Raw genomic sequence first — 15,615 nt, 5'->3', positions numbered from 1 at the left:
TACTAATAGAGCCCACTACACTTGACTGCCTCTAGCCTCTTGAGGGTGGTTCAGGAAGGCGGACTCTTGGCACTGCCTATGTTAATGTAAGATTCCAGGTTCCGACCCAGAAAATGGAGTGGCCTAGAAGGACCTACCTTAATGGACTCATTGTCCTCCCCAGGGGGTTGGAGAGAAATTACAGAATGTATACTGATGTCCATCAGCTCACTGTTTTCCTCCATTTTGTAGAAAGGCTTCAGCTTGCTGGGGAAAGAAGCAGTGACAAGAGGAGTGGTCGCTCAGGAGTTGAGTCTCTGCTGCCCCATTGCCCAGTCTGGGCACAGAGGCACATCCCAGAAGAGAAAGAGGCCAAATTCTCTGGTTGGGCCTTCTAGCATGCACTTATCCCCAGTGCCCTGGGCTCTGCCCAGCCACCAGTGTCCAGGGACTATGTCTGTGGGAGAGTCAGAGGTCCAAGGCCACCTTTCTTTCTTGGTTGCCTGCTCTGAACTTGCTCATCTCCCACTCAGAAACATTTCATTGCTCCTCCCTGACTACAGCTATGAAATCTGCCCTCCCAGGCTGGACCTAGTCTAAGGGTTTTCAAGTGTCAGACTTGGACCAGCAGTAACAGAGTCACCTTGGAGTTTATTAGAAACACAAACTCTTTGGTCCCCACCCCAGGCCTTCTGAATAAAAAACTCCAGGTTGGATCCCAGATACCTGTGTTTCAATAAAACCTTCAGAAGTGGTAAAGAACTGACTATTGCATACCAGCTCATTCTCCTTCTATCCCCTTTATCAATAGTTCTCAAGTTTGGTGCAAATTAGAATCATCTAGAGGGCTTTTTTTTTTTTTTAGTTAGAGTCTCACTCTGTCGCCCAGACTGGAGTGTAGTGGCTACTCCCAGCCACCGCAGCCTCGACCTGCTGGGCTCCAGCGATCCTTCTGCCTCAGCCTTCTGAGTAGCCGGAATTACAGGCATGTGCTACCACACCCGGCTGATTTTTTTATTTATGGTAGAGGTGAGGTCTCGCTGCCCAGGCAGGTGTCGAACCCGTAGGCTCAGGCAATCCACTCACCTCAGCCTCCCAAAGGTGCAGGATTACAGGCTGAGCCACGGAGCCCGGCTTGGAGGGCTTTTTAAGGATCCTCAAGGACCATGTCCATGCCCCAGAGACTGAGGTAAGACCTGGATATCAGAACTATTAAAAGCTCCCAAATCCCCTCCCAGAATTGAGAGCCGTCATTACTGTCATTTTAAACTCCTGCTCCCCACAGGTGTCTTACACTTCACCCTCCTGGGAAGTCCCCAAATGCAGTCATTCTGTTTAAGCTCAGGTCAAAAGTCCATGCCAACTCCCGCATCAAGTCTTTGGATAGCCCCGGTCATCCAGATTCAGCAGCATTTTGCTAATATTAGATTTTTTTGTGGAGGAGGGAGAGTTAACCTGAAAACACATTCCTTTTAGTCATCTCTGTCCTGTAATTCTGTTTGTACATATTCATCTTATCTCTACGTTCTTAAAAGGCTGGGATTAGGTCTTACATCTCTCTGTATCCCCCCAGTACCCGGCATATAACTGAACTTGTGATCAGTTGATGCAACATTTATTTAAAATCTGCCTGTTTGCTGCAGCTTAAAGCAACAGATAGTTCTGCCATGAGCCTAAGCATTGAATATTTCCACATAGGTAAAGGAGTCTGAGAGATGACCCAACAACTTCAAATACTAATTTCATAAATCCATAACTTCTTCCCCTTCCCTCTTCCCACCAGTGAGTTGACAGCCCCAGAAAGGCAAGCCTTGGGCATTGGATCACTTTATATAAATGAAATCAATAATAGTTGACTGAGCCCATGAACATGTTTACTGAACCCGACTCATCTTGAAGGATGCCATCTATCTGTGATGTTCTTCAGTGTCACCACTACGATTTATGTTCAACATATCCCCTAATCTACAGAAAAACAGCCCACCCACCTGCAGTTCACCTCCCAATCTAAGAAGTGTCCATCTTGAAATCGTGCTGTGAATTACAGAAGGAGCTAGCTGAAGGAGACCCCCCATCTTCTAGGCTGGCCCATTGCCCTGGGGAGCTGCCACGTGAGACCCCTGCTACAGAGATAGTGGAGGGCAAAGGAGGTACAACCTCTGAAGGAGCACCAAGGATGGTCTCTTGGGGCACAGGCAGGCGTCCAGCTCACCTCAGGTGCGAGAGGGCCTCCATTGCCAAGGTCCGCACTGGAGAAACCAGGTTGTCGGTCGGTTCCGCTTCAATGATTGCCTGCCCAACCCAAGCAGGGCAGTAAATGCCAGCACCCAGAGGTCCAGCAAGGCAAGGGGTGGTGTGGTCTTTGGTTGACAGTGACTGTGATGGCAGCAGCACTCCCCAGTGTTAGCATAAGGAAGACCTGACACTTTACAGAGTGCTCTAACATCCCACGCCCCTTTTGTTCTTTTTAGGATCACTTGGCCTTTGGCATCCTTGGGAGGTAGCACAGTAGGAGGGGGCCTCTAGATGGACCTGGGCTCCTTACTCAGGCCCATTTACTTTCTGTGTGTCTTTGGGCAAATGCTCCTCCTGCCTGATCTCTATAAAACAAGACCAGGTGACCCATTTCACAAGGTTGTGTCAGGCTGGTGTGAAATTACATGAGCGTGGCTCCTGCCCAGAGTAGGAGCCAGACCCTTGTCCATTTCCTCCTTGGTAACTCCTGTTCCTCCTACACCTCACGTCCCTCAGCGGCTGCTTCTAGCCCAGCCCAAACACTTTCCAGGGCCAACGCATTGGCAGTGACATGGGGTGGGAGGTCTGGGATAAAAGACATTGGCTGTACCACAAGCTTCATCAGCCTTCGGGTAGCTGACATTTTCTGTGTTTTACTAAAGCTCTGTGCAAATGTTGCTCTGAGTTCTGCTTCCAGTAGATCTCTGTCTCCTAAGTCCTTCCCATGGAGAAGCACTGAGGTCCAACCTGGGCTGACCCAGTGGGTTTTCTACCAGTCCCAGAACCAGTCTCCTCTGAGTCCTGCAGGGCCCAAGATGACCAAGGTCTTTCACCCTGGTTTCTAAACTGTTGACTAGTTGTACAACCCTTTATCAGATACAAAAATCATTCTCAGAACTCCTACAGCTAGACAGATCAAAGCAGAACTGGGACAGGGAGGGGGCTTCAGAGATTCCTGCAGCTTACTTGTCTTTCAGATGCCCTTAGGAACTCTGAAAACCTCTGGCCAGAGAGAGGTCAGTCAACAGGGAGTTAGACCACCCCCATATCACCCAGGCCTGAGGAGGCCCCCCTACCCAGCTTACCATTATAATGGCAGTCAGAGTCATCTTTTGGGCAAATTGAAAGTCCTCCAAGACCTTGAGGTTGATGGCATTGGTAACCTGCACAACACTCTTCATGAAGGCCATTTTGAGAAAGGTGTCCTGTGGCCAGAAGAAGGAAAGGAGAGCACGTTTGTGAGAGCTCCCCAAAGAACACCAGCTACAGCCCCTGCTCCTAGACACTCCCTTTGCTCTGAAGAAAGGGTTCCATGTCAGGAGCACTCTGAGAGGCGATCAGCCTCACTCTGTTCTCCAATCACACTGACTGAACATTGTCACAGGGACAAGACACAGCACCTAGGTCCCCATAGAAGATGCCACCTCCACTAAGCCTCCAACGACTGTCAAAGTGCAGTAAAGCTCCTTCAGTGACCAAGGGCTCTGTGTCACCAGAGAGGCAGAATATGTTATTGAGGAAAAAATATTTTGGCTTTTACATGGATGAACCCTGGGGACATCATGCTGAGTGAAATAAGCCAGACACAAAGGGACAACTATTGCATGATTCCACTTATATGAGGTACCAGGAGTAGCCAAATTCATACAGATAGAAGTTGGAATGGTGGTTGCCAGGAGATGGGCGGAGAAGGGAATGGGGAAATCATATTTAATGGAGATAGCGTTTCAGTTTTGCAAGATAAGGAATTCTAGAGACAGATGGCAGTGACGGCTATACAACAATGTGACTGTACTGAATGCCACTGAATTGTATACTTAAAAATGGTTATGATGGTACACTTCACATTATGTGTATTTTACCAGTTTTTAAAAATAAAAATATAATAATTTCTGCTTTATTCTTGATGTTTTCTCCTTCTCGACATTCCATGTAGCTAGTCCCTTTGTGCCTCTTTGAAGACAACCCTATTTCTTGTCTTTTGTAAAAGGGCCTGGGTGAGGTGTCAGAGGGCTAGAGGCGAGGGCAGAGGAAGTGGGAGAGGGTTAGAAGAAAGGTGGGGCTCATCTTGTGACTTCTGGGGACCCACGCTCAGTCTACCCAGCTCTTGGGGAGGGGCTGATCTCACCCCCCTGCATGACACCAAAACACAGAAAACAGCGTGTCTGGGCAACGGTTTACCGAGATCTAGATGTCAGGTAGGACTCCTGGATGTCTTCTGGGTGGGAATGTGAGTGCCCAGACAGTGATGAAGGGTGACTCTCCACCAGCCTGGCTTAGGAAGACATCCCCCCGGGCAGCAGATGGGGGCTACCTGGCAGCTGCTGGTGTAGTGGTGAATGATCTTAGCAGTGATGGGGCTGTCCACATGGTTAAGGAGCATCTGGGGATGGCAGTACGAGGCCACGCAGCTGTACATCACCATAAGGGCGCTCTTCACTGTCTCCCGCCTCCAGGGGTGGTCCTTCTGCCAGGTCAATGAGAAGGAGAAGAACCACTGCAGGGAGCAGAGGCTGCCTCAGCTGCATGTAGGACCATCTCTGGCCACCTGACCAAGAAGCCATTGAGTTGGCGACTGGTGCTGGCTCACACCAGGTACTGGGCATGCAGTGGAGCAAGACAGACTGGGGACCAGCCCCCGGGGGGATCACACATCAGCTCTGAGCAGGAGGTCCATGTGGATACCCCTAAACAGAGGCTGCTTGCACATTCCATGTCTTCGCCTGCAGGCACATGTTCTGGAGAAGATGCCCACGAGGATAGGTGTAGGGGGAAACGACAACCTCAGTCCCATCCTCCTGGTGCTCACATTCTCTGAGTGGAAGGAGGCATTGGAGACCACCAAACCCACTGTGGACAGGGAGCAGGGGCACCTATGTCCCATCAGGCCATGAGTAGAAATCTAAGTGACAGGTCTTCTTTCCAGAGAAGCTGGGGCAGAAGTCTGTGATACTCCATCCAAATAACCAGACCCCAGGGCAAGGATCCTATGTCAAGGACAATGTCTGAAGCACAACAACCCCAGATGGTTTTTCACTGGGGGTTCGGCCAGCCTGGGGGACCAGTCCCTGTGGTAGGCAAGGGCAGCCTCCAGAGGATGAGGCCATGGGCTACCTAGGTCCAAATCCTGGCTTTACCACTGACCATCCACATGCTGTGGAACAAGCTTCATACAATGGTGGGATTATAGCCTCTCCATCCTAGCACCATCCATTTACTGAGGCAGAGCTCCCAACATGTGGGAAGCACCTACCAAGTACTTCCTGACAGCTTCTTCAGATACTGTGGGTCTAGAGGGAGCCTCATACTCTGCATCCCAAACAGCACCCCAGGCAGACCCTGCTGCTGCTCTGAGGACCCCACTATGAGTAGCAAGGAGCTAGGACACTTTGACACTATTTGGGTCCTGGAACTGCTCATCCAGTATTCTTGAGATGATCCAACAGCAAAAATGCCGGCAGAGAAGGCCTCAGACTGAAGTCTCAGAATGAGACATTTTGATGACAGGAGACATGGAAGAGGAGTTCCCTACTGAGATCTAGTAAAGGCCTTGGGTAGGTGCCAAGAGCCCTGTGCTGAGAGGCTCCAGAGACCTAGTTGTGGAGCAAGGGAGCCTTACCCGCCAAGCACCGATCTGCCAGGATTGCTCTGACTCCTGGATCCTCTCCTCAAAGTCATGAAGCACGCTCAATACTGTCTTCACCTGGCCCCGGGCGCATAGGCCAAAGCACAGAATCACACCCTATAGGGAGACCCAGCCATTCAGGGTGAGGGCAGGGGACAGAGGAGGAACCCACACACATACAGCGCACAGCCACACACACATATCCCAAGGAGCCAGAGGGGTCTGGTGGACAGGAGGGGGCTGGGGGCTCCCTCACCTCCCTGTCAAAGTCATTATCGTAGTCTGTCTTGTACAGCAGATCCAGCAGCAGAACTTCCACCTTGCTGGCCTCCAGGCCTGTGGCCAAGGTGAAGCCCAAGGCCCGGTACAGAAAGCCCTGGAGAGGAAGGAGGAAGGAAGAAGCTCAGGCCTCCCTACTCCCATTCTCCAGGGCACCCCAACATGGAGAGTTTGCTACATATTCCTCAAGACTCCATTTCTAAAATGTGCAGACATCTCTGCATTTTGTGTATTCTTTAAAATAAATATTCCCATTACTCTGGGGGGATCAGACTATATAAGCGCAGGCATGTTATACATGCTAGTAGGGGCCAAATTCCTCTCCTATGTAAGTTGAACCAACGTACACTCCCTCCAAGAAATTTAAGAGCACCAATTTTTCCACATCCTTCCTGACACAGGTTACTATCAGCGAGAGGTGGAAAATTCTGATTTTGATGTGTTTCTCTGATCATTAGCCATATTGATCATCTTTCCATATTCTCATGTTTCATTTTAATTCTTTGTATTTCTGGCTATATGCTTTTTTCAATTTTGTGTGGGGTTTTTTTTTTTTCCTATTTTTTTACTTGTAAGAGTTGTGTTTTTGTACCTGGAAGCATAACGAGAACAATCATGTATTATCTCATTTAATTCTACCAACAACTTTTTAAGGTAAAAAGTATTATTGTATTTAGAGATGAGAAAGCAATCAGGAAGTAGTATAACGACACAGAAAATGTTAATATTCATAAAGTTAAGTTTATTTCTTTTCCTTTGTCTTGTTTTTCCTTGTGTATAAGAAAGATAATTCCATGATAAGATTATAAAGATTGTTCCATGGTTTTATTTCATTTTGTCTACTTAAATCTTTGGTTTGTTCTGGAATAACAAATCCTTCCTTACTATGCTTCTTTTTCCATATGTTCTTAGCTATTTTCTCATTCAATGAGAATGGAATTGGAAATAATCTTGTCAAAGTTTATAAAATTGTCAAATTTCTATAAACACTCCTTAAGAAACTTAACTGGGAGTATACTGTATTGAAGATTAACTTGAGAAAAATGAACACTATTAGCACATTGAAATTTTCTATCCAAGAACAAAGAGATTGTGTCTATTTTTTCAGGTTTTCTTTTCATATTCCTGCCCCTCTCATAATTTTGTATTTTTCCTATTGAGTCCATCTATTTCACATATTCAATATTTTATTTGCTTTATATGCTTTCCATTGTGTTGCTTCTTTGAGCAGCACCTTTTGCATTGTATTTTATTTGTGGTGTTATTTGTATATACAAAAGATAACAATTTCGGGAAAAGGCTGGCTCTATCTACTGAATTTACAAGTCAGAGATACCTGGTAGCCATCCTGCACCCCAACCTATCACCAAAGGTGCAAGCCTCAGAGGTGAAGAGTTGGAGAGGGTCCTGATGACATTCCTTAAGCTGCTACATCTAATACCTTTTAAAGATATCTGCTGCATCAGATACCTTTTAAAGGAAACTGAACCAATAAAATCCTTTTTAAAAATTCATTTATTATCTTGCCTAAGCTAGATGAGTTATTCTAATGTGGTTGAATTGTATGCATTTACTTATTAGACACTATATACAACTTTCTTCCAAATGGGCCTTAAATCGACATCTGAGACCTTATACTTAACAGATTTATAAGATACACTTTGCTATTTATTATTTTATATACTTAACTAGGAAAGGTATATATTCAAACAAATGTAATTTTTAGTTGACACCTTTAAGATCAGCTACATTATTAAAATCTTTGCTGAGATATAATTCACATAGCATAAACTTGCCCATTTAAAGTGTGCACGTTCAGTGGCATATCCAGGGTTGTGCAACCATCATCACAGTCTAAGTTTACAACATTTTTACCATCCCCCAAAGAAACTCCATACCCATTTGCAGTCAGTTCACATTCCCCCAGCCTCTAACAACCTCGAACCTACTTTCTGTCCCTGTGGATTTGCCTATTCTGGGCATTTCATATAAACAGAATTACATGTGGTCACCTTTGTTCCTTGGCATCTGGCTTCATTCACTTAGCACTGAACGTTTTTCAAGGTTCATACAAGTTATAGCCTGCATTATTACTTCCTTTCTTTGCCTGAAAAATATTCCACTGTATGGATACACCACATTTTTTTATCCATTCATCCATCTGTGAACACGTGGGCTGTTTCCACCTTGGGGCTATTATGAATAATGCTGCTATGAACATTTGTACTTTTGTGCGGACATAGATTTTCATTTCTCCTGGAATTTCTAGCTCATATGGTAACCGTGGAAGACAGGGGTAACTTTACCTTAAATGCTAATCTGACGTGTGACTTCTGACTTACCCAGAGTCTGGGAATGCCTTCAAAATGTCTAGTTGATATATTATTCTTTATAGTAGAAATGCTCATTCCGTTTCTCCTTCCCTCCAGAACAGCCCTTGATGTTGTATATATCATAGGCTGTGACATCCATAGTCACCTGCATATTACTTCTAAAGCATGTCTATTTTTCCCCAATATATAAGCCCTGGGTCTGGGGACTTGCAGTGCAGAGCTCTATCAGTTTTGCAGTCACTTAAGATGACGCTCTGTCTGTAAGTTCCATTAATAAACCACACTATATGGACAAACTAAATGTGTCTGCCTCCTTCTTTGGTTTCTCAGTCCCATAAGCATTTGGGAGCTGCTTTGTAGATGCAACCCTTTCACACAATTGTAACTAGATATTTAACATTTTGAGGAAATGCTAAACTTTTCCAAAAGAGCTCACTATTTTACTTTCCCACCTGCTGTATACAAGGGTGTGGGTTTTAATTTTGTCACACCCTTGCCAACATCTGTTATTATCAATCTTTTTTATTTTAGTCATTCTAGAGTATATGAAGTGGCATTGCATTGTGGTTTTTATTTGCATTTCCCTAATGGTAATCATCTTGGACATTTTTTAATGTACTTACTTCTCATGTGTGTGTCTTCTTTGAAAAAAATGCCTATTTGTACCATTTGCCCATTTTTTTTTTTTTTTTTTTTTTTTGAGTTGGAGTCTCACTCTGTCGCCCAGACCTGCTGGGCTCCGGTGATCCTTCCGCCTCAGCCTTCCAAGTAGCCTGAATTACAGGCCTGCGCTACCAAGCCCGGCTGATTTTTTGATTTATTGTAGAGATGAGGTCTCGCTGTCCAGGCGGGTCTCGAACCCGCAGGCTCAGGCAATCCACTCACCTCAGCCTCCCAAAGGCGCGGGATTACAGGCTGAGCCACCGAGCCCGGCTCATTTGCCCATCTTAACTGGCATATTTGTCTTTTTTACTAATGAATTGTAATATATAGATAGATACATACATATATAAAAGTCCCTTATCAGATATACATGATTTTCAAATACTTTCTCTCATTCTGTGGGTTGCTTTTTCACTTTCTTGATGGTATTATCTTCAACAAGAGAGGTTTTAATTTTTATGATGTCCAATTCATCTATTTTTCTTTGGCCACTTGAGCTTTTTGGAGTCATAACTAAAGGATTTGCCAACCCGAGGTCACAAAGATTTTCCCTATGTTTTCTTTCTTTCTTCCTTTCCTTCCTTTCTTTTTTGACAAAGCAGGATTTATTGAGAGGACAGTAAAACTCCCAAAGTGGGAGGGGACCCATGGGGGTTGCCCTCCCCTATGCTTTCTTATAAGAGTTTTATAATTTTATCTCTTTTCCTTAGGTCTAGGATTCCCTTTGATTTAATTTTTATGTATGGTGTGAGAAAGGAGTTCAGTTTCATTCTACTGTATGTGGATATCTAGTTATCTTAGTACCATTTGTTGAAAAGGTTATTCTTTCCCCCACTGAATTGTCTTGGCACCCTTGTTGAAAATCAGTTGACCACAGGCCAGGCATGGTAGCTCAGCCTGTACTCCCAGCATTTAGGGAGGCCAAGGCGAGAGGATTGCCTGAGCCAGGGGTTCAGGATCAGCCTGGGCAACTTGACCTTATCTCTACAATAAATCACAAAAACTAGCTGGGTATGGTGGCATGCATCTGTAGTTCTAGCCACTTGGAAGGCTGAGGTGGAAGATTGCCTAAGCCTAGCAGGTTGAGGCTGCGGTGGCCGTGAACCTGGGCGACTAGAGTGAGACTCCAATTCCAAAAACAGAAAATCAGTTGACCATAAATGTGAGGGCTTATTTCTGGATACTGTTTTATTCCATCAGTCTATATGTCTATCTTTATGCCAGTACTACTCTGTCTTGTTTACTGTAATTTGTGTAAGAAGTCTTGAAATTGGCAAATGTGAGTCCTCCAGCTTTTTTATTTTTTTAATCATAACTGTGTTGGTTATTTTAAGCCTTTTGTATTTCCATATGAATTTTAGGATCAGTTTATAAATCTGTGGAAAAAAAAGAACCAAGTGGGATTATGATGGGCTCATGCTGAAACTGAAGATAAATTTGGGAAGTATCACCATTTGACCTATATTATCTTTCAGTTCATGAACATGGTATGTTTCCTATTTATTGGGACCTTCTCTGATTGTTTTCAACAATGTTTTATAGTTTTGTAAACAGAAAGGTTTTTACAAAAAAAATGCCTATATGATCACAAACCAGAATCTAAAGGATCAAAAAACTAACACCACTTGTCTAGACCACCCATCTCTCCTTCCAGGACCCAGTAAACAGCCACAGGTCCAGGCTGATCTTACACACACACACAGTACGATTCTGTCCATTTCATCCCCCCTGAAGTCCCCTCCCGGTCTGAACTGCCCTGTTCCTGTGAAGACGAACCTTCTCCAGAGAGGGGCTATCAAAGCTTTCAAACTGGTTTCTCAGTTCTTTGCTCAGACGCAGGCTCCAGCTGGACCCCTGGGTCTTCTTGACGGAGTTTCTCAGAAACTGGGGAGGCAAAAGACATTGGTGAATGGGGCTGAGGGCCCCCAGCCCTGTTCTCACTTAGGCTCTGAGAATGCTGTGTGACCCTGAGTAATCACTTGCCTTCTCTGGCTTCCTTTTTTCTACATTTTAGGATTACTCAGTTCATAGAACCCTGATCCAGTGCTACTGTTGTGAGGGTCTGGGATTGACTGTGGCTCTGGGAGCTGGTAGGAGGGGTATGCTCCCTGCTGCTTCCCTGGGCACGTGGATTTCCATGGTGGGAGGCTCACTCAGTTTCCCCTGCTGATAGATACAGCTATGGACTTCATGTCCTTTCAGGGCTTCTAAACTCCTCACATGCCAACCCCACCAAATGCCTTTCCATTCACTTCCCATCTTTCTCCCCCACCCAAGCCCCCACAAACGGGTGACCTCTTTACCTGAATTAGCTTGTCCTCCCAGGCCTTCTGATTCCAAGTAAACTCGGTATGCTCTGCAGGAATGGATGTGTGGTCACACCTGCTGCTTCCTTCTGCTGCTCCCTCTGGGTCAGCCTCCCTAGCCTGGCCTCAAGGCCCACCACAGATAAACCACCACACGCTTCACTTCTCTCCCCACCTCCCCTAGCTGCTAGGCCAATTCTCAGGACCAAAGTAGGCCGTGTGGGTCCACTGTGAGCCTCGGCTCTCATTCAGACCGTGTGGTTAGGACCCCGGCACATACACAGAGTGAAGGAATGGCTTGGGGTGGGTACCCAGGGCACCTCACCTTCCAGGTACTGGACCAGCAATGGGATCTCCAGCTCCCACATGTCAGCCATGCAGGGAGCGATGCTCTGGCTCAGGGTCCTCAGGAGGTTGAGCATGGCGATCCCGCGGCCCTCCCCCTTGTAGGGTGATGACATCAGCACCTGGAGGGCATCAAGACTCTAGTGGAGGAGGGCCCGGGGAACCTCACTCCCTGTCTTGGAGCTCACTGTCCTCACTTGTAAAAGGAGGAGCTGGGCAAGAGGGGTGGCTTTGCAACACAGATTTTGAAACAGATGCTGCAGGAAGGAAAGGGGCTAAGGGGCCAGATTGGGTTCCTTTCCCACCATAGGTTTCAGTGGAGTATGGATTTGTGCCCACAGTTAACATGAAGAAGAGGACTTGTGGGTTCTGGACTGAGCCCGCCCCCAGGGGCAGGCAGGCCATGGCTGTGTCCTGGGCATGCTTTGGGCAGAGGAGTCGAGGAGCAGGTCCAGGCCAGCTCCTTGGCTACTCTGAGCACACTACCCCTGCCACCTCTACCCAAGAAGAATGATGGGGACATGAAACCCTCTCTCCTGCCCAGCGTCCAACTCCCTTGTTTTACCCTGGGTCCCTGCTACCCCTGGAGTTTGAGAATTGGGAGCTCAAGGGAGAGGTACTGAAAAGCATGGCCTCACCGGCCAGAGCACAGTACAGGTCAGTCACTCACCAGGAGACGGGCTAGCAGCTTCTGAGGCGCAGGCAGGTCCACTGAGAAAGAAGGAAATGCCATTCTAACTGAGGCTGCCCAGCCCATAACCACACATCCCCCCTCCTCTCTGTTCCCCCATACCCTGAGGGGAACTTTATCCTAGAAGATACATCCTTGACACAATCTCATTTCCCCACAAGAATGGAGGATGTATTGGCACCGGGGAGTTTTCTATAAACAACATCATTACAATGGACTTCTCCTGGGAAGCAGGGAGAATCGTGCCAGTGGGCCGGGGTTTAGAAGTTGCCGTTCAGGTCAAGGCCATTTTGTAGTGAATCCCAGGACTAGCCATAACAATGTTTTGTCTCCTGCTGTGAACCTTGGCCTAAACCAAGGGTAATTAGACACCACTCTCCCTCCCCCTCCTATCTCTACAGGCTTTGGGAGTTAAGGAACCCCATGAAAAGCAACCCTACAGTGCTTAGATGAATGAGCAAGGGAGAGGCTAGTCCTGCTGAGGAGCTGCTGGTGCAGGGCCCAGGGAGGACTCAGCCCAGATTCAGGGGTGCGAGGGGCATGAGGAAGACCTCAAAGTGCATTCAGATCAGACTCAGTGAACAGAGTTTGCCCTTTGCCATCCCTGGGTCCTAAAGACCTCCCCAATCACCTCCATCACCAACCATGCCCACCCCTGTGAAGTCACTGGCTGGTGAGAGGAGCCTCCCTGGAGCCAGAAGTGGGGAGCGGGGACAGCAAGCCAACATGATAGTGGGCATAATCACTTTTTTGAGAGCCAAGTGTTAACAGTGCCCACTCTGGTGGACCACACCGCGATGGGGATGTTCTACAAAGCACTCATAGGAGATGAATATAGTTATTCTAGCTGGTTCAGAGAGCTCAGGCAGAGCAGAGACCCAGAAAGGTCACACCTGGAGAGAGGCCGGGCCAGGAGCTCCCCAGGGTGAGGTCTGGGGGTGTGGGCTGGGAGGATGGAGAAATGAGAAGTGAGATACCAGAAGGAAGTTTGTACGATGTTAATATCTCCTCAGATTTGAAAAGGGTTGGCATGAACAGCCAGGTTTAGCCTGGCTATTTGGATTCCAAATGCTTCCAGGAGAAGGGCGAGTGAAGACTGTAGGGAGGGCTGAACATTCATAAACAAGGCGCCTGCCCACCTGCCCAAGCCCACCAGCTGGCACAGGGATGCTGCCCACCTTGGCTACTCCCGCCGGCCGTGCTGGCCTCTGCGTCCTGGTCATGGAGCTGACGTTCTGCAAGGTTTGTGAGGCTGACACAGATGGGGGTCAAGGCCTCCATGTAGTCTGTCTCCATGATGTAGCACAGAAGCCTCACCCAAAACTCCTGGGGTGGGGGTGGGGGAGAACAGGAGCCCCGGATTAGCTGGGGGCATCCTGCCCACCTAAGGAGAGCAGTCAGGCTCCATCCACAGCGCCAGCCCCATAGGACTTTCCCTAGACAGTCTCAGTCCTGAATGAGCTCCACTGACAACCCTGGTCTTTGTTGAGGGCATTTAAGTGGCACCCGCACTGATAGGGCAAGAGAGTCAGTCAAGCCCCTGCTGGGCCTGGCTGGCATTCTGTCCAACCCCCATCCCTGCAGGCCTCGTACCAACCTCACACTCATTACATCCTCCTCATCCAGAGGCCCCACTCTGGTCCCAAGTTCTCTAGAAGTGAACTTTGGGCAGATGACCCAGCTGTGCATGCTGGTTGCAATGATCAGTTTTATGGTCAACTTGTCTAGGCAAGAATGCCCAGTAATTTGATAAAACACTAATCTAGGTGTTGCTGTGAAGGTGTCCTGCAGATGTGATGAAAGTCTAAATTCCGTAAGGGAGATATCCTCAACAACATGGGTGAGTCTCATCCAGTCAAGTTGAAAGGCCTTAAGAGCAAAAAATGGACATTTCCCCTGGGAAGAAGATATTCTGCCTCAAGACCAGTATCAGCTGCTGCCCAGGTTTCCAGTCTGCAGTCCTGTCTTCAGGCCCCAGCCTTTGATACAGGTTTCAGACTTGCCTGTTTCCACAATTGCAAGAGTTAATTCCTTGAAATGAATAAGACGATATATATTTTCTACTGGCTCAGTTTCTCTGGAGAACTCTGATAGAGATTCCTGGAGCTGTGTCTCAAGCCCTCTGACTTCACTGCACCATCTCCTCTCTCTGTGGGTGACTGTTCAATACCCACTTCACCCAACCCCCAACCCCAGGAGTTTAGGGTGAGACTCTTGAGCTACCAATGAACAAATGCAGTAGCTTAACCTGTTTCAGCCTCCAGAACTAGAATCTCTCAGCTCTTGGGTTCCCCCATTTAGTAGCAGTGAATTGGAAAGGACATTTCAATCCTGGCTCTGTGTTTACCAGCTGTGAGACACTGAGCAAATTAATGCATCCCTCTGAGCCTTAGTTTCTTCAGCTACAAGATCAGGGTAATAAAATAAGACAGCCTACCTCATAGGGTTGTTGGGATAATTAAATGAGATTATATGTGTTGTATACCTAGTACAGAATCTGCTATGTGTAGGTAATACATGGACTGCAGCTTTGATTATTGTTCTCATTATTTCTACAATTAAAATAAGTTGCAACTGGACAGAGATCACTTAGCCTATGGCCTCACTTAGTGGATAATCATTCCCTTGTTGGTGTTTTCATGGTAAATTTTTCCTACCTTATTGTTATGTCACATTTTACTGCAATTAAAAATTGACACATTTGTTTCTCCCATAACCTGAGAACTCCTTAGGGTCATACTGAGTCCTCCTAATGCACACTCCCAAGCCTTTCACATAGCAGAAACTCAAATGTGTGAATTAAATCATGACTTTTTTCTTTATATACATACACACCTAAATTAAAGGGGTTCTAAAGTAATGGACACATTTCAGGCAATAAGTCAGGTGACATGTATTGAAACTCACTATGTGCTATGTCCTGTCCCAGCTGCTGGGGATACAGAAATGAAGAGTAAGTTTCCATCAAAGACCCAGCTCTGGAACTGAATATTGAATTTCTACTAGCAACTAGAAGAAGAAAGTCCCCAAGAACCCCAGACAGAAGGACTGAAAGAAGCAAAGTTCAGAGTTCTGGGCGTGCTTGGTTCCCGCAAATCCTGATGCAGTACAAACAGGAGCTCCAGCATGGTGACCTACTGGGTGGGTGGAGTAGAGTTA

At 46.8% G+C, this 15,615-nt stretch overlaps 1 protein-coding gene across 1 annotated transcript in view; it reads right to left on the bottom strand.

Annotated features, from left to right (window-relative positions):
* Positions 1 to 15,615, bottom strand: part of MROH2A (maestro heat like repeat family member 2A) — a 63,422-nt gene that overhangs the window by 17,937 nt on the left and 29,870 nt on the right. The window contains exons 15-25 of the mRNA XM_008056293.1: positions 13,635 to 13,782; positions 12,436 to 12,476; positions 11,746 to 11,887; positions 11,418 to 11,470; positions 10,891 to 10,998; positions 6,096 to 6,215; positions 5,834 to 5,956; positions 4,529 to 4,681; positions 3,300 to 3,419; positions 2,192 to 2,271; positions 138 to 246 (exon numbers count right to left, since the gene is read on the bottom strand). Coding sequence (XP_008054484.1) covers positions 138 to 246; positions 2,192 to 2,271; positions 3,300 to 3,419; positions 4,529 to 4,681; positions 5,834 to 5,956; positions 6,096 to 6,215; positions 10,891 to 10,998; positions 11,418 to 11,470; positions 11,746 to 11,887; positions 12,436 to 12,476; positions 13,635 to 13,782 — 1,197 coding nt within the window. The remainder of the gene's footprint in view (positions 1 to 137; positions 247 to 2,191; positions 2,272 to 3,299; positions 3,420 to 4,528; positions 4,682 to 5,833; positions 5,957 to 6,095; positions 6,216 to 10,890; positions 10,999 to 11,417; positions 11,471 to 11,745; positions 11,888 to 12,435; positions 12,477 to 13,634; positions 13,783 to 15,615) is intronic.

The sequence above is a fragment of the Carlito syrichta genome, unplaced genomic scaffold, assembly GCF_000164805.1.
Source record: "Carlito syrichta isolate Samal-C Ts95f unplaced genomic scaffold, Tarsius_syrichta-2.0.1 Scaffold12763, whole genome shotgun sequence".
In the NCBI taxonomy this organism is placed as follows: Eukaryota; Metazoa; Chordata; class Mammalia; order Primates; family Tarsiidae; genus Carlito; species Carlito syrichta.
Note: the sequence above shows the minus strand (reverse complement) of the source record. Positions and strands in the feature narration are given on the sequence as shown.